Below are 26,545 nucleotides of genomic sequence, written 5' to 3' on the forward strand. Positions count from 1 at the left end.
GGAATCTGGGCTGATGGCCTAGTAGCAACCTTCTTCGCAGGGGCTTGCTGTTGCTACACATGCAAGATGGCAAGATGCTTAGAGAATTACTAACTGGAAATTTACAAGTTATGGGATTTTAAGGCTTGGTTGCTAAGACTGGAAATTCCCCTCTATCACCTGACCTCTACAAAACTAAACAAAATGGCCTGTCTCCGTTTGGTCTTTAGTACTATGGTGCATATATTGTCAGAGGGATCTTCAGGTGATAGATATGCTAATTATTGAGTCATAGAACTTGCCGTAAGGGGTAAACACACACGGGAGTGGTTGAGTGGTGTTGTTTTTATTCCTTTTTTCTTTGTCTTAAAGGTGTAATCTTAAAATATGCCTAGAACCTTGTGTTGCTACTGGGAATAGAGAAGTGGGTTTTCTAGTTCCATATGATTGAGGTCTTGAGGTAGTTATGCTGTTTACATGGAAAACGATCCCTTTGCAATGCATCCATTCATAACATTTCTTTTTTAATCTTTTAATTGTGACTTGTGGCTGCAATGAAATGCAAGGGGAATGTTTAGTGCTGGAGAGAAATTTGCAGTCTTATTTTCACTCCTTTATGTCATAAAGATGTGAACACTTGCTAGCTAAATTAGTAATTATTGTTCAACAATCTATAATAGTAATAATAATAATACATTTTTTTATGTTGTTCAGAACACACTTTTAGCAACAACAAAAAAATCTGGCTTCTGACACTCGTGTGAAGCTTGCACTTTCATCCACTCACGGTAATTTAAAGTTACTGGAGAGCTGACGCTTGGGCTAGCTCTGAACTCAAGCGCCATGAATACAGGGCTTTCTTTTCATTCTCAAGTGTGATATTTATGTTTCCCATTCTGTATCCAAGGAAACTGTTAGAAACATCTTAATACGATTTTCGAGTGCTGATTGAATTACTTGAGCAAGGAGCTGTGCTGTTTTTCAGGGTGTTTGAGCCAGTGTGTGTGTAGACGTACAATCTAGCATGAATGTTCAATTTACTTGCATCGCATTGATTTACTCATCGTGAATTGTACAGGCGCGCATACTCTCAAGTTGTAAACTATTTACACGCAACAAACAGACAGGAAGTGCCAGATCTATTGTTCGGGAAAAGTCCAGAAGACCACGCACGTTTCAAATGGTAAATGTACAGTGGTGGAAATGAAAGAGAAACGATTAATGCCAGGAAAGAAAACCGCTTAAAAACCGTCTTAATTCACGGCATTAAATGCCCATTGCCCACTACATTACAATGCACGTGCGTGTTCCCCTTTACTTCGTGGTCCAAACTGTAAACCGACCACTACTGAACGCATTGATGGACTAGTCCAAGTGTGCAGGTTAAGAAGTAGTTCATTAAATTAATAAAGTTTCAAACCCTTTGTTTCTTATTCATTAAGTGGTTGAATTTGTAGTTATAATAAGCTCTTTAGGAACTTTATTGGCAGAATTAGCTGTGTAAAGTTGCAATTCGTACTTCCTTATGGCTAAATGTACCAAACCCCCCTCTTCTGGGAAAAATGGTTCGGCTGTGTGCGGATATTGTTACAATGTTTAAGTAAAGGATCCTGGCTCTGGGACAATTCGTCAGTCCTGTCCTAGGACGGAGGGATGTACAGTAATGTTTGAGAGCCCACGCGCTTATCTGCAACTATCGAGGATGACCTAACTTCAGCAGACTGACAGTTGGACAGATAGGCAGACATTTATCCCGAAAAGTTACGCCCTCAAATCGGGATGTCAATATGCTAATTCCCGTGAGTATTCACCATGTTAAAATAAGATAATTGGTCTCTGAGCTCTTGGCTAATTTGCTGCACACACAAAGTGAACAGCAAATTAGTAGCGTGTGTAGCCAGCTATCGACAGTACCTCAATATTTCACCTCGAAAAGTTATGCTGTCTAGCATGTACTTTGTAGCTACTTAGCTTGCTAGCGACTGTTATTTATTGAAGTTTATTTTAGATCTAGCTAGTTAGTTTTCTAGGATGTTCGATGAGAGGTATCATGTTCTAACGACACAATTAGGCCTGGCCAATTCAGACGCATGTTGCAGATGTATTGATTGAGATCTTGTTAATTGCGCAACTTTTATGGACAACGTTTGGTGTCATTATTTTTTCTCTGCCACTTCGTGTTTTCAAGTTAAACCGAGCATACACCTGGACATACTTCAAGTTAGAATCTATGCCAATTGAGTTTGCGCATTCTTTTAGCTAGTACTAATGGTCTTGCTAAAACATGCGAGTGTATACCTGCACACCTTTGCCCGTCTTGGCGAATTCTTTGTTCACTCTTTCTCTTCAATCAGCTACAAGAAAAGTGTTTGTAAAACTGACTGCTGTGTTTGGGCTGTCTGTCCTGAATAACAGCGGCTGTCCCGTAGATGAGGCACAGAGGAGAGAAGTAGATTAAGAGATCGTTTCGCTTTGTTACTGGGCCGCGCACGTTTACTGGGACAAAAGCTGCGCTGTGTCTAAAGTTGCTGCTGCGAGTCTTCATCGGGAAAGCACGGCTACCGAAAACTTGGGCTTCTCTCGTGGAACCTTCCTTCCGCTTCCCCTTGCGTGCATGCTAAAATACGATTTGTTGTGGAAGCAGAGCTCAGTGTGTGTTTTGTTGGGGAACTGTGGCTAATATATGCCAACATGTGTTTGTGATTTCATAGATTTATATCGATGGCATCAGCCCCCTGTTTTTCAGTGGGTAATGTCACTGTCTTGTCTCATTTGGGAGCCCCTTTCTTGCTCACCACAATATGTTCTGAGATGGAAAGTCATTCTCAGAGTTTGCATGAATTATAGCAGACGGACAGACCACACAGACAGCTTTTCTTCTTCACCAAATCTGACCGTTACACTTAAGCTTTGATATACACTCACCGGCCACTTCATTAGGTGACATGAGTGGCACCCGGTGTGGTCTTCTGCTGCTGTAGCCCATCTGCTTCAAGGTTTGACATGGTGTGCGTTCAGAGATGCTCTTCTGCATACCTCGGTTGTAACGAGTGGTTATTTGAGTTACTGTTGCCTTTCTATCAGCTCGAACCAGTCTGGCCATTCTCCTCTGACCTCTGCCATCAACAAGGCATTTTCACCCAGAGAACTGCCGCTCACTGGATATTTTCTCTTTTTCGGACCATTCTCTGTAAACCTTAGAGATGGTTGTGCGTGAACATCCCAGTAGATCAGCAGTTTCTGAAATACTCAAACCAGCCCGCCTGGCACCAACAACCACGCCACGTTCAAAGTCACTTAAATCACCTTTCTTACCCATTCTGATGCTTGGTTTGAACTTCGGCAGATTGTCTTGACCATGTCTACATGCCTAAATGCATTGAGTTGCTGTCACGTGATTGGCTGGTTAGGTATTTGCGTTAACGGGTACAGTTGAACAGGTGTACCTAATGAAGTGGCCGGTGAGTGTATATCACCCAGCCATTATCTTGGTCATTAGTTAGCTATGATACAACATGATTAACGATTCTTGTGTCTGTAGTAGATAGGAGCGTTCATTGTGCAGGCTATGGAATGATTTGTTTTTACCAAGTGTAATCCAATGTGTTCATCGTGAACTTCCATCAGAATTATTTTAAGGAAATGAAGGTGAGACTGGGTTGCGTTTTAGCAACCCTGCTGGATGGATATAAATTTTTGAACAGTTTAGCCAGGCAATAGTAATAAGGCCTCAAAATGCATCAAGACAACATTGCTTGAATAATAAAACATACAAAAAGCTACCGTACAACATTGTGTTGCAAGTGGAGCTAGGAGCTGACTGCAGAACTGTGTTGTGGAGATCAGTGCCTGCGATGCCAGTATTAGCTCACGATGAAGGGTTTGTGCGTCCAGGATTGGCTGATGGTGCAGGGTTTGTGTGACCAGGATTGGCTCATGGTGCAGGGTTTGTGTGACCAGGATTGGCTCATGGTGCAGGGTTTGTGTGTCCAGGATTGGCTCATGGTGCAGGGTTTGTGCGTCCAGGATTGGCTCATGGTGCAGGGTTTGTGTGACCAGGATTGGCTCATGGTGCAGGGTTTGTGTGACCAGGATTGGCTCATGGTGCAGGGTTTGTGCGTCCAGGATTGGCTCATGGTGCAGGGTTTGTGTGACCAGGATTGGCTCATGGTGCAGGGTTTGTGTGTCCAGGATTGGCTCATGGTGCAGGGTTTGTGTGTCCAGGATTGGCTCATGGTGCAGGGTTTGTGTGACCAGGATTGGCTCATGGTGCAGGGTTTGTGTGACCAGGATTGGCTTATGGTGCAGGGTTTGTGTGTCCAGGATTGGCTCATGGTGCAGGGTTTGTGTGTCCAGGATTGGCTCATGGTGCAGGGTTTGTGTGTCCAGGATTGGCTCATGGTGTTGGGTTTGTGAGGCCAGGATTACTGGTTTTGGAACTTTTTCAATTGGGGTGAACTTTAAGCCAATGCCCACCAGTATATTACTTGAAAAGCAAGGATGCTGCGCATTCAAGTTGAAATTCAGGTCAGTATTAAATGAGGGGGTGGGAGTTTTTCCATTGTAGGCAGATTAGAGTTTGATTTCAACATACCGCTCCAAATCACAACATTAATTCTTAGCTTTTTTTGTGATGTCTTTCGTTGGTTCATACTTTTTCCTTCTTGTATTTGTTCACATTTTTAAATATTTTTGGACACTGAAGCATGTTTTGAGTTGGCTGTTCGTTCAGTTTTGTTCAACAGTATCAATGCTGAAAAGCACTCGCTGTGTTCACAAAGAGGCATGTCCACTTTGCTTTTATACTTTTCACATTGTCAGAGCTGTTAACATACTGCATATGAACCCATCACTGACGAAGGCCTGGATTCCTGACACTTGTTAAAACCTGATCGCTTTGTGTTTAATAAGGAGTCCTTCGTGGCTCAAAGGTGAGCAGAAGAAAGTTGCTGCGTTGGTTGTTATGCAGACACTCACAGCTTTAAGTTTTATAAAGATTATTTTTACAACCTCTTGTCATATCCTCATACTGCCTACACAACCCAAATATTTTTATTTCAAAAGGTCTGTGCACAGTCTGTCAGTAAAAGAAATACCAGATTTTACTGGTTTTTCACTGGCCACAGGGGATCAAATTATGCCAATATTTTGCAATCTTGTCTGCCTTATTTAGGCACAAGAATGTCAGAATTGCAATTTTTTTGCAGCACTGTCTTTGGTACCATTGCAAATCTGTGTCCAACTTTGCAAAGGGGATTGTCTTTGACCGAATGTGCATTGTGGGCATGTACGACTTGTAGAGTGATTTATGAGAAAGTGTGACGGGCTGTGTTGCATCCTATAATATTGTGTGTCCGTATCGGGTGTAACTGCTAGGGGTGCTCCGAGCTGTAGTTTTTTCAGCTGACACAGCACAAACTCAAGAACTGAGGCCTTTGTGTGCTGTTTTCCTGATCTCATTTGTGGAGGTGCTGGGGTTAAAGTACATAAAAGCTTTGTGAAAGTGACCTCATATGAACAGATTGTGCGCTAACAACTTGAGCACGCTCAGTCTGGGGCCTACCTTGTCCCCAGCCCAATCCCCCCCCCCCCCCTCGGCATTTGCATACAGCTTATTGAGGGAGAGCCTCCCCATAAGCATGCGAGCCATGCAGCATCATAATGCTCAATAATAATGAAAAAGAAGCTGGGCATTGATATGTAAATTTCTGTTTCCCTGGCGAGTGCCCCTTCTGTGAAGTTCCGTGTCTCCATCAAACATCCCCATCTTTTCAGAAAACGCCGGATTCAAATAAGTTTTCGTTTTTGTTGAGTTTTTTTCCCCCCTTTTGAATTTATGGAGTAATTAAAGGGAGTTGTTTTAAGAGCGAGGCAGGGCCGGCTGGCCGGTGTGTGTTTAAGATGCCGGGGCTCGCTGGCCTTTTGTGTTTATGGTAAACTGCCCCGCTGCGGTCCTTTCTGCCGGGGCAGCTGTGTGCCTGTGAGCCTGACACGGCGCTCCGGGGCCCTCGGGGGGGCCCCCAGCGTATGCAGAGGGCTGAGAAAGGGGGCCCGTCGGTTCTGCCTGTCTCTGCCCCCCACCCTCCCAGGACACAGCTCATTTTCATTTTAATGATGTTCTCTCTCTCTTGCTCTTTCTCCCCCCCAGTCATAGCTGTATGGTCTCAGTTCAGCTGAAAGCGGGGCAGCGGTGGTGACCCCGCGGCGTATTGTGATGACTGAAGTGAGTTTCTGCCGCGCGTCGCTGCCGACTGAAACGCCGCGTCTGGAAGTCTGAAACGTCTGAGCCCGCAAACCCCCGCAGACCCCGAATAGCCCCGGATGTATCCTCAGCGACATCTCTTATTGGTCACACTCACTCTTAGGGATGAAGAGTGATGGCCATTATAGGGGCTGCAGTCACTTACAGAGATGCATCATTTTTATTTTTGGTGAGGATTTGAAATTTATGGCATCTACATTCACACACTGACAGTGTCAGCATTCTGCAGTGGTCCGATGCGGGATAGAACATGCCAGAGCATACACACAGCGGCCAAATATTCTGACACGGGCTACAATCCTGCTGCAATATTCCTATGCACTGGTTTTTCTTTGACTGGAGTACACTTCATCATCTTTGTTTGGTCGTCATTTTAATCAGAACACCTGCAAAGCTTATCGCCAGTGTGTGTGCTTAAGCTAACTGACTTTGTTTTGATCGTTACTTCACTGTGGAGTTCTCACTGGTGCTGTTCCAGATGCAGGGAACTTGTCCTGTCAGAGGAGGTGCTTCAACTACTGGTGTGTTTTTTTTTTTTTCTTTTTCTTTTTCTTTTTCTCTCCCCCTGGGAAGATTTATGGTGGCAGGAGAGTGACTATCTGTGAGGAGCCTGGGGGCTGGGGGCTGGGGGCTATGGCCAGAGGCCTGTCTCTGATTACTGTCACTCAGTCTGTGGAACGATCACACAGAGAGAGAGAGAGAGAGAGAGCTGCTCTGCCTGGGGGCGTTCTGGCTCTGCTTAACCTACCGAGAGGGAAACAAAACACACACAAAAAAAAAAATCTTTAAAAAGGCACTAAACTGTAGCCCGTGTTTGCTGTAAATCTTAAAAGGCTGAGCTGGTCACATTCTTTCCTCGCAGCTGCAGCCACCTGGATCGTTTCGGATGGTAGCGCCCCGCAGCGTGTGAAAGGGCGGGCTGATGGGGGCGCGCCGGTGGGGTCCCGCGCTTCTAAAATGGCGCAAAGCCCCCCCCCCCCCCCCCTCCATTACATTACATGACATTACATTTATGTAGGGTTTTGTGAATTGGGGACCTCCACTTCTCCTCAGGCATGGTCTTGTTTTTCTCATCATATGACTTGCGTTAAGAAAGACAAAGAGGCATTCTTCAGCTGTTTTTCTTCCCAGTGTCCCTCGTTAATGATGACTAAACGCGCGTCCTGTGTGAGAGGCTGCTGTTCTGCTCTTCTCTGGCCGGGGTGTGTGGGTTCAGTTTGGATCGCGTGCCTGTCTTTCCATCCCCAGCCCTGTTTCACTGAAGCATGGTGCAAACATGCTGACGAAGAGAAAAACCTGTTCGCTTTATCTCCCCCCCCGACTCCGCCCACGTTTCCACGACTCCACCCTCGTCTCCGAGGCTCTACCCGCATCTACGCCCATGCACCTCCATCCCCTCCACCCCCCCCCCCCCCTCACCCCCTCACCCCCCACCGGCTCTGCCTACATTACCCTGACTCCACCCATGTCCTCCCTGACTCCGCCCACTTCTCCTTGACCTGGCCTGCAGGTCTGTGGCGGGGGGTGTCTTGGGGGGGGGGGGGGGGGGGGGGGGGGGGGGGGGGCGTGCGTCTGTGGGGGGGGGATGTCTGTGGCGGGGGGTGTCTTGGGGGGGGGGGGGCGTCTGTGGCGGGGGGCGTCTGTGGCGGGGGGGCGTCTGTGGCGGGGGGCGTCTGCGCGCTCTTTTTCGCGGGGGACCGTCTCGCTCGCCGCGCATATCCCAGAGTCACGTTCCAGCCCCGCAGGTGGAGCCTCAGCTGGCAGCGCTCGGTGTAAGTAATAGCCCAATGGACAACAATCCTCAGATTGTTTGGCGAGGAGGGGGTATCCCACAAGCCCCCGGGGCGGGGAATGGGGGTGGGGAGGTTGGAAGTTCACGTTGAGCGATCCGAAAGAAGCCCTGTCGGGACAGGAACCTGCGGGAAGCCGTGGAGGCATTCCCTTCGCGGAACAGTTTGTAACAAACTGTAAATGTCATGTTTCAGAGAGAACCAGCGAAACTGGATTAGGAGAAATAGGAGAGAAAAAAGACTGACGTGGCACGGCGTGTGTGCGCTGGGGGAGAGAGCTCCTGATCAGGTTCCGTTGGGATGGATTACTGTATGGGCCCTAGTGAAAGCTGAAGGGCTGTGGTGGAATGTACCGGAGTGGGCTACGGCCTGGTCAGCGCTCACTGAAACAGACCCCAGGAGTAAGAGGAGAGCCTGCCGATGACCTGTGGTCATTAGAGGGGTGCCTGAGCCGTAGAGACTTGGGCTCCAGGTCATTCTGGTGGGGGGGTGGGGGGGGGGGGGTCTTTCTCTGCAGTGCAACCTCATTTCTACAGTAAAACCCACCCCCCACCCCAATCACTGATATCTACTCTGTGGTTTTCCTCTCAGCAGGAGCTGGGCAGAACAGACGCTGTCTCTCATCGCGGACGCAATCCCACGATATGCTTCTTTGCAGGAAATGCATTCTTCAACCACACAGTTTTGATGTGAAACTTAATCTTAAGAGTTTTTTAACGATTTACAAACACAGTTACCGCTGGTTTTGGCTATCTCCAAAATTGCCTTGCCAAACAGTGGAGAAGAAAATAAATTAAACGTTTATTTGTGTGACCTGAAGTTTAGGACAGGTGTTAATTGAATCCACTCTTGGACATTACTGTCTTGGTATATTGACAGTATATGGGCCCTGCAGTGATCAGTGATGTGAGATCAGCTCATGAACAGTATGCTGTTCAGGGTTGCAGCAGAGCCCTACTGTGCAAAACCTAGCCTAAATCTTTCGAGAGGAAATGTACAGCCTTCCTTTCTCTTCCTGTTGGTCGTCTGTGGTTGGTATGGGGTTTTTTTTTTAAACTGAAGGCTCTGTGCTTCTGGGCTTATCTGACGCTGTGGGTTTCCCCTGGGGTGGTTATCGCACGGCCCGCCGCTATCGAAGATGCAGGCGCTGAGTAAAAACGGCCGGTAACCGCAGAGGAAGCGCCTGCATAAGAACCGCGTCGAAACGGGAGCGAAGCTGCGAGCTGGCTAGCGCTGCTGAGGCTGACTGCAGTGGGCGCACGCTACGCGCGCTAGCAGGCCCGCAGCTCGCCCTGCAGAGGTGTGGGTGTCTCTCCGCAGCGAGTCCTGCGCTCTCGGCACGGCGACCGCCACTCTTCTTTAAGCGGAAAAAAAAAACGTTTTTAGCCATTAAAAACCCGCCGTCAGCAAGGCCGCATGGCGTGGTCGGGAAGCGGCTCCCGGAGAGTATGAAACGAAGACGCATTGTCCTGACAAGCGGTTGATGGTGCTACGTAAACAAAGCGCTCTGTTTTTTTTATTACATTTTTAATCTGATTAGCGCTGTTTTTTTGTTTAGATTATATTTTTTTTGCCTGTGCAAAGGCTGCAGGTAGAGAGGTGTGTCTGTGGTGTGTCTGCCCTGTGCTGTGGCTTTCATGAGAAAGTGCTGACCCTGCCAAACTCTCTCCACTTCGGCTGAGCGTGTCACAACACGGGCTCCCTCCCACCCGTTTATCACCGGAGCGATCCCTCCGTGCAGAACCGCAGAGCCGGTCGGCGGGCCCGGTGCGTCCCCCTCCCGCGTCACACGGGCACTGTTTCCACAAACAGCGCAGGAGCCCCGGGCCTGCCTCTCCATTTCCCCTGCTGTTCCTGGGAAATTTGTGTAGCGTTTAATAGCTCTCCAGCATGCTTAGGTTTCAGAGCAACGCTAACGCTCATACTTTAACCAGCTGCCTTTGCTTACCGCTCTTAGGAAATAGCCTCTGAGACAACATTGTTGGGGATATGCATTTGCGACCGCGGAGCCCTGTTTAATCGCAGCTAAACAAACCCGGGTATGAGAAGGAATCCATTATGTGTGGGAGACGTGAGCTTTTGACCTCTTAAAGTCTGGGGAGTTGGGGGTGGGTCTCTGCACCGTGTGGTTTCAGCTACATGTAGAATCACAGACTAGTAAAGGGTAATGCCAATGACCCATTTTCCCTCTATAGCTAGATTGTGCTTTGAGACAATATTGGTGTGTTTGCTTGTATGTACCACATGTTTATAGATTAGAGTTGGCGTGGACCGAGTATACCTAGTTTAATGCTGTCCGTGCAGTTCAGAGTGAAATAACTGTTGCCTTTTCTCAGAAAACATAAAAGCCCAGATCGGGTGAGTGTGCTGAATACAAATCATGAGGTTTTAATGATGTTTTTTTTCCAAAACTGGAGACGGCGTCTCCACTTGAGCCAGCTGTGTTTCCCCTCAAATGAGCTGAAATGTGTTGTTACCGCTCAGGGAAGTCCTGGAATGGCCTGCATACTCACCCACCGGCGTGAGTATGAACTAAACTCCCCACACCACTGGGGACTCAACCAACAGGGGCATTATTCACTAAAATGTAGCGAATGGATCCACACTTATCGGGACACTTAATACTACAGACCATTGCATTAGTGGCATCTTAACCAGACAGACTTTTACAACTTGTAGCATTTTTGCGTAGTAAAATCCGTCTCTACAGCTGGATATATATGTACTGAAGTAATTAAGGTTACATGCCTCAAGGATACAGCGACAGTGACCTACCTGGAAATCGAACTTAAAACCCTTAGGTTACTAGCCCTGCTCCCTGCCCATTACATTACACTGCCACCCTGTGTAAATAAATAAGGGCAAAGCGTTTGTTAATGAACTGATTCCAGTGGAGCCGTTGAGCCAGTCACACTAGCGACATGAAAAGCTGTGTGATCTCGGGTTAATGAATGGGCCTGTAATCTGGGAGTGATTACAGCGAGCGAGGCAAATCCCCTCTGCAGGCTGGGAAATGACCTGCTGAAGTTCTTCAAAGCGTTTAGCGGGTTTCCGAGCGGCGGTAATGACCGCTTCGGTCTCGATTCGCACGTATCCGTGACAACGCCGCATTCTGGGGGGAGTCTCTTTTTAGTCTGAGCTGCAGAAATGGTTTAGAAGGTTAAATTGCTTTTAAAGAGGGTCAGCTGCTGTTGTAATCTGGTCTGCGCCGGGGTTGGACGGCTCGTCGTCTCGGTCGCGGTGCGCTGGGCGGAGCCAGATGAGCTCAGCGGTCGAACGGCCAGTCAGAGGGGGCCATTGTGCCCCGTAAAATCACATTCATTAGCATTAAGTGTAGGGCTGCCAGAGGCGCTTAGGCCTAGTTAGGCCCTGCTTTGAGTCTGGGCCGGTGCATGAGAGATCATGGGATACGCGGAGGCCAAACAATGAGCGCTTATCAGCGGGCGCTGTCAGTAATGGATTCCCTCCCTCCCTGGTTCACTCTGTAACGGGAGCCGAGTCACGGGGTTAGCGCGGCCCGTTGCCTGTCCGTCTCCGCTTTCCCCTTCTCACGGAGCCTTGTCTCTTCACCCCGGCCTGGGAGTGCACCCGCCGCTCTGCTCCTAGCTCGCTGCCGTTTCCACTCCGCTCTGACACAGTTCAGACAGAATCACGCAGCGGCATGCCGGTAATGGGAATCGCATGCGTCGCGTGTGATAAAGTGGCAGTATTGGGAATCGCATGCGTCGCGTGTGATAAAGTGGCGGTAATGGGAATCCCATGCATTGCGTGTGATAAAGTGGCGGTAATGGTGGCCGGTGGCGGTAACGGGAATCGTACGTGTGCGCTTGCTTTTGGCGGAGAGAGATGAAACACTGGCACGCTCTGAGCCTCCCGGCACGGCCAGGCCCCGGCACGGGTCTTGTGATCCCTTCTTCCTGTCAGCTCTTTGTTTCGCACCGTGTTTCATCCTTCAGAACAACAGGCTTCTGTTCCACAGACTCCAGCACAAAGGCTAGGTTAACTCTCTCTCTCTCTCTCCCTTTCTTTCTTTCCCTCTGGCTCTCTGTCTCTCTCTTACTCTTGCTCTCTCTGTGTTTCTCTGTCTCCCTATCTTGCTATCTCTCACTCTCATGCTGTCTCCTCTATCAGTCACCATCTTATTCTTTATCTCTCTCCCAGACTCCCAGTGCTTTCACTCTTCGATACTGGCAGTAGATTCTTTGTTATACAGGCCCTCCTGGGGTTAGAAAGGTATCTGCTGTTGTACAAAGCTGGCAGATTTTAAAAAACTGCTGATTTAGAGATTTAAAAGCTGTTGGCCGTTTTGTTGAGGTCACGGCTGGTCCAGGCCCGCTCGTGGAGTTTTTGGGCACTGCTTGGCCGTCTCTCAGTCCTGTGTTCAGTGTTGTGGGAGAGGAAGTGTTTTTGTCTCCTGAAGGGTGTGAAAAATACCACATTTGTACACGTGTGCCATGATGTGCGTTGTGTTAAATGCAGAGCCAGGTCCCGCCATGGACTGCATGACTGAGCTTCTTCTGCAGTCGTGTTGTTCTCCTCTGTCCAGGTGCAGGGCGCGGGTTTTTTGTCAGAAACGGTCTGCCGTGTTTTTAAGAGTCGCTGACCGTGAAGCGCAGCAACAACCGCAACCGCTCTGCGCTCGCGTCGCCGTGGCAGCCCGGAGCGGGGTTCGCGTGGCAACTGGCGCCGTGGCAACGGCCCCCGCGCTCCAGGCCCATGCGACCGACCGCCTGCCGACCGGCGGAAAAGGTCACCGGGCGCCCAGGGGCCACGCGCCAAGCCCCGGCGAGGGGTGGGGGGGCGGGGGGACACAAAGGGCCCGTGGCGGGCAGGCTGACCGCTCAGCGTTGTGTTTGCACAGGGGCTGGAGGCCGTCTGAAAAGCATTCCGGGACGGCCCGAGGGCGATCTGCAGATGGGAGCCCTGCCGCCGGCTCCGCCCACGCCGCCGCCCCCCTGCCGACAGTAACCATGCCCCGCCCCGCGCCCCGCATGCGCTCGAATGGACTGGGCCCAAGATGTGCGTTACCATGGTGATTATTTGCAGTAAAACACTGGAAAAGGAGGCGGCTGTCAGTGATGTAACGCCCAGGGAGTCGGACTTGGAGCTGGTAAGTTATTTTTTTCCCCTATGTGCAGGAACAGGTTATAAAATATCTGGGCTAGCAGTTTGTTGTACTGTCAGATGTTATCGCCATCTTAGTGCTGCTGCCCGCAGTTTTATGGTAAAGACTAAACGGTCAGCAGGTTGGGTTCCTCGAATGTTAGCAGACGCTGCAGCGCAGAAGGGGGCCTGACCTCACAAGCATAGCTGTAACGCAGGTCAGTCTTGGCTGCGCTCAAACTGAACGCTGTGTCGAGTGGCTATTGCGACCGGGAGCTCACAGTCCCAGTCTGTGTGGCTTTAAAGCTGTTCATTTAAATGAAACGCTATTTTCAAAAGTCATGACATTTGAGGGGCTGCTATTATAGAAGGGAGTTTAGATTTTCCTGTCTTCTTTCGTAGAGCCACACAAATGATCAGGTAACACGCACGTCTAGCTATTTGATTCATTTTTGTGTTTTTTCATTTTTTTTAATTTTATTCAAATTTCTATCCTCAAGACTCCCTATGCCTGGTAAAGGCTCATAGAAGTAACTTTTTATGTTGCAAGGGGACTCGCACACTGCAGACTTACACTTATGTGATTAAAGCCATTTTTATTACTCACACCGGTGCAAAAGAAGTGTGTATGTGCAAATGTTTTAGTCCTTATTTCATTTCTATCAAACTAATTTGCTTTTTAAATTCACGATATAGGCTGTCTATAAATATAATGATAGTCATTATTGCAAGGGTGTATCCTATTCTGTTCTGCCTTGCACATTGTAGTCTGGAAACAGATGTTGAATAGAGTTGGGTAAATCCCCACCACACTTCGCTGAAAGCACAGGTGCTCTGGAGGTGTTAAACACAGTGCACAGCCAGCTCTCCCTTTGATCACAGGAATCCATCCACGCTCTTACAAGTTCCTGACCCTATCTGTAGCCGAGGCAGGTCATTATGGGACATTACAGGGATCCACAAACACAAATAGCAACTGAGGAATTTTTGTCAACTACGATATCCTGTCTTGTGATATCCTGTCTTTTAGAATACTTCCTGTGCAGACAGGAATTTAGCAGTAGCTTTTGAGGCTGTTCCTGTGTGGTGCTGTTGGCTGTGTTGTACATTGTTTCTGAGTCCTGCATTAGAGGTTCAAGGCCTGTTCTCCATTGACTCTGTTTTCCTACCTTAGTGCTCTGGAGATGGGCTTGGGCTCCTGGGGCTGGTTGGCTGTTTGTCTAAGACTCTTTCTGTCCACAGCAAAAGCCCCAGACCATGAACAAAGGGACAACCCTCTTTTCCTGTGGCTCTGTGGGTGAGTTCTCTCTCTCCCCCTCCTACTCACTTTCTTTCTCTTCTCTCTCTCTGCACCTGGTTTGCGGTGTGTGTGTGTGTGTGTGTGTGTGGGCCCTTGGGAATGAACTATTTTTAAGCGTTCTACCACAAGTTCCCTTTCAGTACAGTAAATGTCACACTCATTACCTTCTGACTGACAGGTGCCTCAGGAGAGAGGTGCGTTGACACACCTCCCCTGGGGAGGCACGTCAGCAGTGCCAGGATCCATTCTTCGATTCTACACGCATTAGGCCTATTATAATTCTGTCAACACCCAGAACCTGCTGCAGAGAGCAGTCGTTTGATTGGTTAACGGTCGGGCGGTTAATGATTGACATCTCACGGTAATGAGTTTGTGAGTCTTCAGGCCTGCATTACTGTAGATGAGGGCGGATAGCATTGAAAATGACCCAGTTTTTCACAGATGCATGTTTTCCGTAATCAGTATTTTGCTAATGTGCAGTTTCGAAGGTAAATGACCCGATAGAGCACCCTTGAACACGTTCTAGTTTTTTCTCCATTCCTTTTCGCTTTTTTATTGCTTTTTAACTTTTTTTTTTTTTAAGATCAGCCCCCTTATAAATAGTTTTCAAACGCGTCCTGTAAAGATCGTATTGTCTGAGCGGCTGGAGCTGAAAGAATCTGCTCCTCGAGGCACAAAAACAACCTGTTGAAAGCATTTTTAGGGCTGGATTTGAATGGGGCTTGGCACGCCCATGCACCCTGGCGATCAGTGAGGGCCTGTGCTGACTGCCAGAGCTCCAGGACGGTAGGTGTTATTCACAGTGTCATTGTGTTCCGTGGCACCCACTCCAGAGGGCATAGCCGGGGTTTTGTTTCTGATTTTGAGAGGCAGTTCCCCCCGGAGAGGGCTCTCTTTCCAGGCCGGGCGCGTGCCCTTGTTGGGGCGTTGCCCTGGCGACTGGTGAAACTCTCACCTGCGGGCGGAACGCCGTGGCGACGGCTCGCGCCGCTTTGGGAGTCGCGCCAGGCCGCCGCCAAAGCGTGCCGCCTGGCTGAGGATCGGCTGGCACCTGGCAGGGCACCGGGGCTGGCGCTGTGCCCTGTCCTGTTCTGGGTGAAGGCTTAAAAACGCCAAGCGCTCAGACACAACTCCAGACACAGCGGCTGATACTCAGTGACCCGAATCGCACGTTTATTATGGAGAACCAAGGAGAATGTTGGTAAATCATTTGCGTGGAATCTGAACTTTCAGATGTTTGTTAGTCTGCTTGTGGGACTTTTGCTGACTGTCAGGGTTACTCACTGTTTCCCGCCAAAATAAATCCTGAATGCAAAACTTTATCTCTGTTGATGAGTACACAAAAATTCAGTTTCATTATGAAGTTGTTTAAGCTAGCTTGCCAGCAATGGTCCAACCAGCCTGTCATTCATTAGCTGAATAATGAATGTGGGTGCTTATGCTTTGGATGCCTGTCTATTGCCGAGCCATATAGATAGCTAACTCGCTAACCTCTCACAAGTCTTCAAACTAGTAGACTGTCTCTAGCTGTAGAAGACTACCCGGAGGCAGACACTCTTACCTTGTTTGGTAATTATAACATAATGGTTAGGGAACTGGGATTGCAACTCCAAAGTTTGATTCCCTGCTGGGTGCTGCCATGAATATAGATACTTACCCCGAATAACTCTGGATATCTGCTAAATGTTTAAATGTAAGAAATGGCAACATCCACTGTCAGAATGAAGTTGCTAGTGTATTTGGTTATATACAGTACAGTTGATAGTGAATCAGTTTTAGTGAATAGCAGTGAATATAAAAAGCTACGGTGGCTTTTGTTATAAGTGAAGCGGTTCCCAGCCTGGTCCGTAATGAGGGTAATTTGCCTCTGTCCCCTCAGGGGAATGGGGCGTGGCTGTACTGTGCCTCAGGCTTTACTTTAAAAAAGTAAAGTCCCCAGGAGTCCCCTGTGTCATCTTATGTTAAGCTGTGCTGTCCTTGTGCTAAGCTGTGCTGCTGTTGTGCTGTTGTTCTGAGCTGTGCTGCTGCTTTGCTAAGCTGTGCTGCTGTTGTGCTCTTGTTCTGAGCTGTGCTGCTGTTGTGCTCTTGTTCTGAGTTTTGCTGCTGCTTTGCTAAGCTGTGCTGCTGTTGTGCTCTTGTTCTGAGCTGTGCTGCTGCTTTGCTAAGCTGTGCTGCTGTTGTGTTCTTGTTCTGAGCTGCGCTGCTGCTTTGCTAAGCTGTGCTGCTGTTGTGCTCTTGTTCTGAGCTGTGCTGCTGTTGTGCTGGTGGGTGGCTTTAGCAGAGAGCTCTGTACAGGCCTGATCGCTGGCGTGTGTCTCTGCAGAGGCCAGCAGGTGGCGGGACCTGGGGCGGAGCTGTGGGGCCCAGTGGGACGTCTTAGCTGAGGCGTGCCAGGGAGGCGGAGTCTGGGGCAGAGAGGTGGGCGGAGCCAGCAGCATCACCAGCCTGATCAGGGACCTGAGCCTGACGGACAGCAATGCCAGCCCTGCCCCCTCCCTCTCCGCAGCCCCGCCCAGCAAACGGCAGTGCCGCTCCTTCTCGGACGAGTTCGGGTGCGGCCGGTCGACATGGCGCCCAGCGAGCTCACGCGTATGGGTGCCGGTGGAGAAGAGGCGGTGCCACAGCGGGGGTAGCGTTCAGCGGGCCGTGGCCGTGGGCGGGGCCATGCAGCGCAGCTTCAGTTTCAGCCTCCCCACCCGCTCCAACGCCCCGCCCGTCCCCCTGGAGCTGCCCCGCCTCATCCAGCACCAGCCCTGCCCCTCCTTCACCGGCTTCCTGCCGGCTCCCGGCGACCCGCCCGAACCCCCGCGGGCCCTCTCCCTGTCCCACGAGCGGATCAGCCTCCCCGCCCTCCCCCAGGCACCCCCGCGAGGGCCGTCGGCCGCCAGCTCCCCGGAGTCTACCCCCGAGCTGGGCCGGCGGGCGGGGCCGGGGGGGCTGGCGCGGAGCCGCTCCCAGCCCTGCGTGCTGAACGAGAAGAAGGCGGGCGTGAAGCGGCGGCGGCCTGAGGACCGGCTGGAGCCCCGGCCCTCCCTGGACCTGGCCAAGATGACCCAGGTGAGCCGCGCGCTACGCACCGCGTCCGCGCAACAGGAAGCTCCCCCCGAACGCCCCGCTGCGTTTCGCGGCCCTCCTCTGGAGGCGCTTCCTGGCCGTGTAGCGGAACAAACGAAAGCGCTGGGGCTCTCTGGGGTACTGCAAATCCAGATATAAATACAGAGAGGGGGTATTATGAGCTGTGTTGAAGGGGGGGTTGTAAATAAAGCGATGAGCATAGTTAACTTGCAATAGTGGTTCAGTAGCATTGCATAGACACTGGTCTGGGGGTGTGGTTGTTTCTCATGCTGTAGACTGCAGATGGAGCTGGATCCACTCCTAGTCAGTCTGCATTAGAGCACCCACTAAAGGAATGCATAGTGCTGTAATGTATTCCGTGTAATCAGTGTGATCTGGGTGTTTCATTATGGTGGGAACCCCAGTGCATTATGGGCGGGGAGACTTGCATGCCTCCTCCTCCTCTCTCCTTCCTCTCAGCGATTCTGGTAGTTTGGTCGCTCCACCGGAGCGGGACAGCGCCAGGAGGCCCACAGTCACACGTGAGGCCTGAGGTCGCGGACGACGCCCCCGCAGCCTAGCAACTGACCGCCAGCCCGCCCCTTTCACTCCTGAGCCCCTCTGGTTATTATCAGAGCACAGTCCTCTCACTGCGTCCCGAAATATGTTTAGAACGGTCGCTGCAGTCACTAAAATGGAGCGTTTAGTGTCCTTACCCTCTCCTGTGGCTCTTTCTCTCTCTCCCCTCTCTCTCTCCACTCTTCCTTTTCTCTATCTCCCTCTCTCTCTCATCTCTCTTTCTCTCTCATACTGTCTGCCTCATGGTTAGAGGACCATCCCCCGGACAGATTCTTCTGTGATGTACGAGTCCTCCACTGTAGACTACCTTTTACTCTGTTAAAGAGTTGACCGAGCGCTCAGCGTTTCACTGTACATCGGTGAGCGAAGGTTCTGTGCACCACACAGCCAACTGCCGCCTGCCTCCCCCGACTTTCTCTCTCAACAAACAGCCACATGCTATCGTGCTTCTGCTGTCATCTTTGTTTTTATTGTTCAATCAGAATATTGATGCCATTTAATTATTCGGGGAGTGCCACACCCTGCAGTCAGATCTGTGTTCGCACACATTCCTAGTCTTTGATTAGTGTTTTGCAGGTTGAGCTGTTTTTTTTGCCCTTCACTGCCTTGTTTTGTTCGGTAACGGTCGATCACGGTCGGTTCTGTAAATAGAGGCTGAACAAGCGAGTGAAATCACTGGTTTCTGTGGTCCGTCATGCAAGTGACTGTAAGCATGCATACACAAACACACACGCACACACACACACACACTCACACACACAAATGCGTGCACACACCCACCACATGCACACACGCGCACACACGCACACATTTACTTTCTCACGCACACACTCGCACTTGCACACACGCTCGTGTGCTCACGTGGGTGGACGGTAATGACGGCCGAAGGCCACAGGGGTGAAGGTTCATCAGGTGGGGGTGCAGTAGGATGGAGTCTCAAGAGGGGGAGGTAGCGACTGCGTGAGGAATCCCAGAATGCAACACTGGCCATGTTCAGGCGCACAGGGAGCGAAAGGAGGTCAGTGAGTGTGACGTCGTGGGGAACAGATGAGGTCTTCTGAGGAGAAACCTTGTTAAACGCCTCTCCACCCATCTTCAGCCAGGCCGGCTGGAGAGAGGGCTCCACGTTGACTGCTGGCTGTTCCACTTGGTCTCACATAAATGTCAAACAAAATCTGACTGCTTCTGCACTTGTGCAAACTTGTTGATTGAGTTCAGTTTGTAAAACTTTCCTGATTTGTGGACCTTTCTGCAGCCTGGAGCTCGTAAAGCCCTGTGATCTTCTGAACCGCCTTAATCCGCGCCAGCGAAGGCGAAGACACACACACACGCAACCCGTGACCGTCACCTCAGGACGAGTTTACTCAGAGAGAAGCGGCTGGGCTTAGCCTTCCCCTGCTCCCGGGCTGAATCTGACGCCACGCGCACGGAGCAAAACCGTGAACGTTTCAGAAAAGGCCATCTTGGATTCGATTCATCGCAGCTGGTCTGGATTTAGAGAAAATCCACAGTGATAAAATGGGTCGCACGGACCCGCCCGGTCCGCCCCCGCGCTGCCTGCGGGCCGCTCCTGGCCCGTTGTTCCCCCGCGCTCGTGCGGACGGGAGGCCGCGCAGCGACGGAGCCGTGGCGGAAGGCGGGCGTGGGTTCCGCGGCCGTCCGTCTCGCTGGTGGACCCGCGCAGGGACTCCGTGGCCGAGCGGCACTCCAGCCGCTCGCTCAATTTAAACAACCCCTAAAATGTCCCTATACCAGCCACTGTAAAGGTGACGGGTCATCAGAACTTAAAGCGTTGAAAAATATCCTCCATCTCACACAGAAAACCGTCCGGGCCAGTCATAAACTTAGCACTACAATTGAAATTATATCAAATGAAACCCCAAAAAGTGAACTGTCCCTTTAACTGGCTCTGAGAGATGGTGAACGTGGTTTATTTTTTTTTTGATTATTTAAAAAAATTTTAAATCGTTACTCCACTGTTTTACACACCCATCCTTTCCCCTCTGTCAGAACGTGTGTGAGGAAGTGCGCTGGCGTCAGGTGTGAGGCATGGTGGGGTAAACGCTGGAGATTTATTGATTCCTAAATCAGTTCAGCTGGCACATTGCTGGCTCAGACTGGCCCCCCAGCCTATTAATACCGCGTTATTGGCGGGAGTTCAAGGTCGTAAAGGAGAGCCGTTTGCCCCCGTCTCCACCGCGCCGCTCCTGGAATGGCTGGCCTGGCGCGTCCGGCTGGTGGCGGAGCTCGCCGCGGTGCGATCCGGGGGGCCTCGCTGGGACCGGCGGAGGGACACACCTTGAGCAGCGTGCCGCGGCCCGGCTTTGAACCCGGGGCCGGTGAGGCGGCCTGACCCCGGGCTCTTTCACCAGGCCGTCACATGCAGTTTGTTTCACCGTGTTTAAATGTGAATTCATTTAAACACTACTGCTGACTGCAGGCAAAGGAAAACGGGAAAAACTATAGATAATTATTGCCTGCATCTAAGGTATAGAAACATGTTCTGAGTGTGTGTGTACATTTGTGCGTGCGTCTGTGTGTGCGTGCATGCGTGTGTGTTTGTGTGTGTACATGTGTGCGTGCATCTGTGAGTGTGTGCATGTATATGTGTGTTCATGTGTGTATGCTTGTGTGTGTGTGTGCATGCATCTGTGAGTGTGTGCATGTATGTGTGTGTTTGTGTGTATATGCTTGTGTGTGTGTTTGTTTGTGTGTATATGCTTATGCGTGTGTGTGTTTGTGTGTATATGCTTATGCGTGTGTGTTTGTTTGTGTGTATATGCTTATGCGTGTGTGTGTTTGTGTGTATATGCTTATGCGTGTGTGTGTGTGTGTTTGTGTGTATATGCTTGTGCGTGTGTGTGTTTGTGTGTATATGCTTATGCGTGTGTGTGTTTGTGTGTATATGCTTATGCGTGTGTGTGTGTGTTTGTGTGTATATGCTTGTGCGTGTGTGTGTTTGTGTGTATATGCTTATGCGTGTGTGTGTATATGCGTGTGTGTGTTTGTGTGTATATGCTTATGCGTGTGTGTGTTTGTGTGTAAATGCTTATGCGTGTGTGTGTTTGTGCGTGTGTGTGTTTGTGTGTATATGCTTATGCGTGTGTGTGTTTGTGCGTGTGTGTGTGTGTTTGTGTGTATATGCTTGTGCGTGTGTGTGTTTGTGTGTATATGCTTATGCGTGTGTGTGTTTGTGTGTATATGCTTATGCGTGTGTGTGTGTGTTTGTGTGTATATGCTTGTGCGTGTGTGTGTTTGTGTGTATATGCTTATGCGTGTGTGTGTATATGCGTGTGTGTGTTTGTGTGTATATGCTTATGCGTGTGTGTGTTTGTGTGTATATGCTTATGCGTGTGTGTGTGTGTTTGTGTGTATATGCTTGTGCGTGTGTGTGTTTGTGTGTATATGCTTATGCGTGTGTGTGTATATGCGTGTGTGTGTTTGTGTGTATATGCTTATGCGTGTGTGTGTTTGTGTGTATATGCTTATGCGTGTGTGTGTTTGTGCGTGTGTGTTTGTGTGCACGTACGGTACTTGTGTTCGTGCTCTTGCACCAGCAGCTGTGAGCTCCTCAGCTGTGAGAGACCGCGTGAGACGTACAGCAAAACTCCGAAACGCAGGAAGAGGACGACAACTTCTGTACTTTCCCCAGTCCTATTTATAACCTGCAGTGTGCTACACAGAATGTTCTAGAATGTCACAGAGCAGGGAGCAACTGAGAATAGCTCCCCAAAACTCTGAAACTTTGGGACTTTGACCATTTAAAAGCCCTTCAACATGGGGACTCATCACCAAACTACTTTTGTGTATTCATGTGCTCACATGTGCTCAGGCGGTACCCTTATGTGGAGGGGCTTGCATTGTTTATGTTATCTATGCATTTATACAGCCGGATTGTTACTGTAGTACTTCTGGTTGAGTAGCTTGCTGAAGGTGCTCACTTGGGATGCGAACCTGCAATCTCTGTTATGAAGTACAGCCCCAGTTCCATATCTGCTGCGCCACACCGCTGCCTGGGGGTTTCCACTGTGCCTGGGACTGTGTGGAGGAGTTCTCAGAAGGGTTGTACTAGGCCAAGGCTGGCTAGCGGGCAGCCGGTAATGTTTTCTGTGTTTTCACAACAGGCCACTGTGAGCCAACTTGAGACATCCGTGTGCGTCAGATTTACCACTGTTTTGTAAATGTTCCATCCATCTTTTCATCTTCATAAAATCAATTGCATTCCTTTGAAATCAGGTGGCATTTGCTAAAAAAAATTTTTTTTTAAAGCCATGTGCTTGTTTCATACTTAAGAAAGCTCATAAAAAGTCATAGAAAGTATGCATGGAAGCCAGTAGTTTACAGTGTGAGTGGTCCTGCCCTGTCTCTGAAAACAATTAATTAATTAGAGAAACTGCTCTTAACCCATAGTAAGAGGTATCCAGTTTCATAAGAGGTACAGATGTACCGTGGTGTCAGGTGTGCTGTTTAAAAACGTGGAAACTGCATTGTGTCCACACTTCTCCGTGCTTGAAAGTTGTGTGCTGTTTTCATTTTCCTGAGACCCAGTGAATCTACTGAAAACCGTGCAGGAAAATCAGCCTTGTTGCTGACTCAGTTCTGTGGTAAATGCTGCGGGAAAGTAGAGCAGAAGGCGAGGTGTACTTTGCAGGCCGAGCTCAACAGACCTGAATCAGGGCAACCCCAGTCACCTTATTTACATTACATTTAGCTCTTTAGCACATAGTGTATGATTGTTTTGGGGGGTTTTTTTTTTTTTTTTTTTAATACAATTTGTCCAGCTCAGTATTTACTGAGGAAATTCAAGTTAAGCACGTTTCTCAAAACCTGCAGGGCCCCTGCGATCGAACATTTACATTTGACGCATTTCTTAGGCGCTTATTTTTACTGGCAATCCATTCATATTTACTGAAGCAAATCAGGTTAAGTACATTCCTCAAGGATACAACGGCAGTGCCCCACCTGGCATTCAAACCTGCAACCTCTGAGTCACAAGTCCAACCCCCTAACTCACTCACTCCCCAGGGATCAAAGGCAGGGGGTCACCGGTTTCCAAATGCCCATCTCTACTCTCCTGATGTTGGGTTGCAAATGGTGATCTGAGGATATGTGGTGTCTCTTGTCTACTGTTTACCGTATCAACATGCTTCTCCTTGCATGAATGAGCCAGGCGAAACCCTGGTAGCCATCTTTGATTGGCGAAGCCCTTTAGCACAGACAGCAGTACTGGGAGGGTCAGATTTAAGTGTGAGTATAGGGCCTATAAGGATTGGCAGGAGGTCTCAGGTCAGGCCTCTACCTGTGTGAAGCCTAATTACCAGTGAGAGGATACACTATGTACAAGGCGTGGCTTTTGAGGGACAATGTGCCAACCAACACTTGCTCCGACAAGTGTTTCAGTCATGTCCTTTGGTCGTTTCCCCCACCATAGCTACTCTTGTTTACGACCTGCTGACATGTCAGCTGGTTAGGAATGGCTTTTATGTGGGGGGGCGGAGGGGTGGGGGGAGTTTGGTCTTGACAGTCACTGTCTCTGCCCTCAGAGTGTTTGAAATGGCAACCAGGGGAGATGAAAAGAGCTGGGAACAGCCCGTCTTGTAAATGCAAACACGCTTTACCATGGAAATATTTACCTCATGAGAGCAGTGTACGTACGTGCATGTGCTGGTTAAACATTGCTTAGAATTTTAAGCTTTTACAGTGGTCTGCCCGTGATAATGTTTGTAGTCTGGGTTTTTTCGTGACATTATTAAAAAATGTATACCATTTTGTAATTGTTACACCTCTCCTTTCTTTGTCTCTCTCTTTCCCCCTCAGAAACTGCGGAATTTTCAGAGCCTCAGTTGTCCTGGGATCACCGGGTCCGGCTGCTGCCAGTCAAGCTACTCCCCACCCAGTTACCACACTATCAGCCAATGTGAGACTGATTACAGGTCACCATGTGTCCTGGGGGCAGGGCCTCAGCTGAGAACCAGGAACGGTGGAGACAGCAGGGAGCAGTTGTCCTATGAGGAGCTGGATACTGAAGGTTTTGAGGCGGGGACAGCCAATGGGGAGGAAGGCGAGGCCCCCTGGGAGGGGTCTAATGGGACAGAGAAGGACGCCTTCCAGTTGGGGGGTGAGTTGGACATTGAGCAGATCGAGAGGAACTGAGGCAGACGCCCCCCCCCCCCTGTCCTGTTCTCCGGCGGAGCAGAGGAACCCGCGCAAGCCGCGGGAACGGACACGCAGAGAAGCAGCCGTGGAAGTGACGAGGGCAAAGCAAGTGGGATTATGGGAAACGACAAGTCCGCGGCCCTGGCGATGGTCCAGGCCTGGTCACTGTGGCAGGGTTTTGATTGACAGTAGTGTCAGGAGACTTTGAGCGAGAGCTTGAGAGGCTAACGGACATGTGAGAATGAGTTTGTGCGACTGCTTTGTTATTCGCTAGGCGACATCTCAGTCTGCACGGCTACGGAGAACAGTGGGCGGGGCTTGGTGGTGTGGGAGGGGACTGTGGGTGAGGCTTGGTGAAGGAGGAGGGTCACGGGGCGGGTCCATTCTCTCCATCAGTCTGAAGGCATTTATAATGGAGTGAACTACCAGGAGCTTTGTACAAATTAATGGCGACAGGGAGCTTTATCGGTGTCCCTTTGACTGTTCCTCCATTTGAATAGGAGCACATGATGACCTGAAGGAGAGATTCTAACCCCCCCCCCCCTTTTTCTTCACTGAACGACAGACGTGTGTCCTCTCGCTGCATATCAAAATGATCAAGCTTCTGTTTAAAACAAAAAATAACAGGGAGGTTCGTCTGAAGAATTGTATCCTCTTCCTTTTTTGATAAATGATGCTTAAAGCATCCATTTCTTTTGTCTTTTTACTATTTTTTAATACACAAATATTTCTATTTGAATAAACAACACTGTATTTTAATTTCACTGTTTCTCCTAATATATATTTTTCTAATTGTCAGATTTAAAAAAAATGTTTTAATATTGATGCCAGAATGGGGGAAAACCAGGGACAAGACTACTCTTTCTTTAACAGCACAGATGACAAATAAAGAATGCATACTATTTTAGTCTTGGTCCCGTTTCATTCTGCCTGAGATGGCGACATCATAGTGCACGGGTGTCACACTCCAGTCCTGGAGAGCCGCGGTGTCTGCTGGGTTTCGGTGTTTTTCAGCACCTATGAAATATTTAAGCCACTGATTGGCTGAATAATTCACGCACCATGTTCTGAAGGCCGTAACTGTCTTCTGTAAACCACAAAAACCTGCTGACACTGCAGCCTCTGTGTGATATCCCTGTTTATATTGACGGCCCTGTTCTAGGGCTTTCCTGTTCTAGGGTATTAATTGATTAATGCCAATGGTTGGCCAGAGATCCAACTGACTTTCTGTCTCAGGTCTAAATACATTACATTACATTACAGGCATTTTGCAGACGCTCTTATCCAGAGCGACTTACACAACATTTTCCATAGCATTTACATTGTATCCATTTATACAGCTGGATATATACTGAAGTAATGCAGGTTAAGTGCCTTGCTCAAGGGTACACTTTGTGCTTGGACCCCTAATAATAATAATAATAATAATAACACCTGCAAATACAATATGGTTCCAGCATTTTGTACTTGGACCCCTAATAATGACTCCTACAAATACAATAAGGCTTCCAGAACTTCCTGGTTGGACCCGTAATTAAGAGTAAACCTGACATTTTGTAAATAGTACAGGACTATTGAGAGTAAAGACACTTTTGACCACGTTGGGTGTAAGCTGGGTTTTCCACAGAAATAGGCCTGCATTCTCTTTTGGAGCAATGAATTACACCAATGCATCAGATCTGATTAAACATTAGCAGCCGCATTCCGGATGCAGGTGGCACAAAGGAAGAAGATGTTTCATTGGACCAGACGATCAAGGTCTGCTGGTTTCCATTTTCCACAGTGAACGGGAGAAAGGGCTTCAGCTGCTGACGCTTTGACGTCAGTTTCCTTCTCTTTGTTGCACTTCATCGCATGGTCTCCCGCGTACGATAAGTGGCATTGCAGACCGCGGAAAACCCCGGTAAACAGCAGTGCAGGAGGGGCAGAGGCCTGGACGAGCGATGACAGGAAATGGCGTCTTTGTCACAGGAGGGGGCCGTACGGTGCTCCTGAGCTGGGTGGTGCTAATGGGAAATCCTGCCATTTTCAATTTCATTACAGCCAGGTTGGCACATCCACATACCCTTCTGTCATGGGGGAGCTGCGGCTTTTTTGAGAGCGGTAACGAGCCAGGGCACGTGGGACGGTGGTGGTTGCCCCGCCTGTTGCCAGTCAGAGTCTGAGCCCATGAACATAAACATCTGGTCATAACTGTGTGCCTTCAGGACTATGGGCAGTCATGAATGTCAGTCTAGATCTGTTGCAGTGTCAGTTATTACCAACACATTCGTTTCTTAGTCCAGGCTGGAAAGGGAGTTTGGGGTGACTGTCCATACCGCA

The 26,545-nt window shown here is 49.4% G+C and overlaps 1 protein-coding gene across 1 annotated transcript; it reads left to right on the forward strand.

Moving 5' to 3' along the window:
* The first annotated feature begins 1,574 nt into the window (after nt 1–1,574).
* Nucleotides 1,575–25,130, forward strand: LOC118218167 (protein FAM53B-like). The gene is made up of 5 exons (XM_035400620.1): nt 1,575–1,778; nt 12,893–13,141; nt 14,377–14,431; nt 16,758–17,491; nt 23,885–25,130. Exons 2-5 carry the CDS (start codon nt 13,049–13,051, stop codon nt 24,218–24,220), a joined length of 1,218 nt encoding a protein of 405 aa, XP_035256511.1. The 5' UTR covers nt 1,575–1,778; nt 12,893–13,048; the 3' UTR covers nt 24,221–25,130.
* The last annotated feature ends 1,415 nt before the right edge of the window (nt 25,131–26,545 follow it).

Source organism: Anguilla anguilla, chromosome 18, assembly GCF_013347855.1.
Source record: "Anguilla anguilla isolate fAngAng1 chromosome 18, fAngAng1.pri, whole genome shotgun sequence".
Classification (NCBI taxonomy): domain Eukaryota; kingdom Metazoa; phylum Chordata; class Actinopteri; order Anguilliformes; family Anguillidae; genus Anguilla; species Anguilla anguilla.

Bases quoted from the DNA above. Each gene is read 5' to 3' on its own strand.
- LOC118218167 (XM_035400620.1), top strand. From the start codon at position 13,049: ATGTGCGTTACCATGGTGATTATTTGCAGTAAAACACTGGAAAAGGAG. The intron at 13,142-14,376 runs GTAAGTTATTTT...TTCTGTCCACAG, and splicing joins GGGAGTCGGACTTGGAGCTG to CAAAAGCCCCAGACCATGAA. The intron at 14,432-16,757 runs GTGAGTTCTCTC...GTGTCTCTGCAG, and splicing joins CTTTTCCTGTGGCTCTGTGG to AGGCCAGCAGGTGGCGGGAC.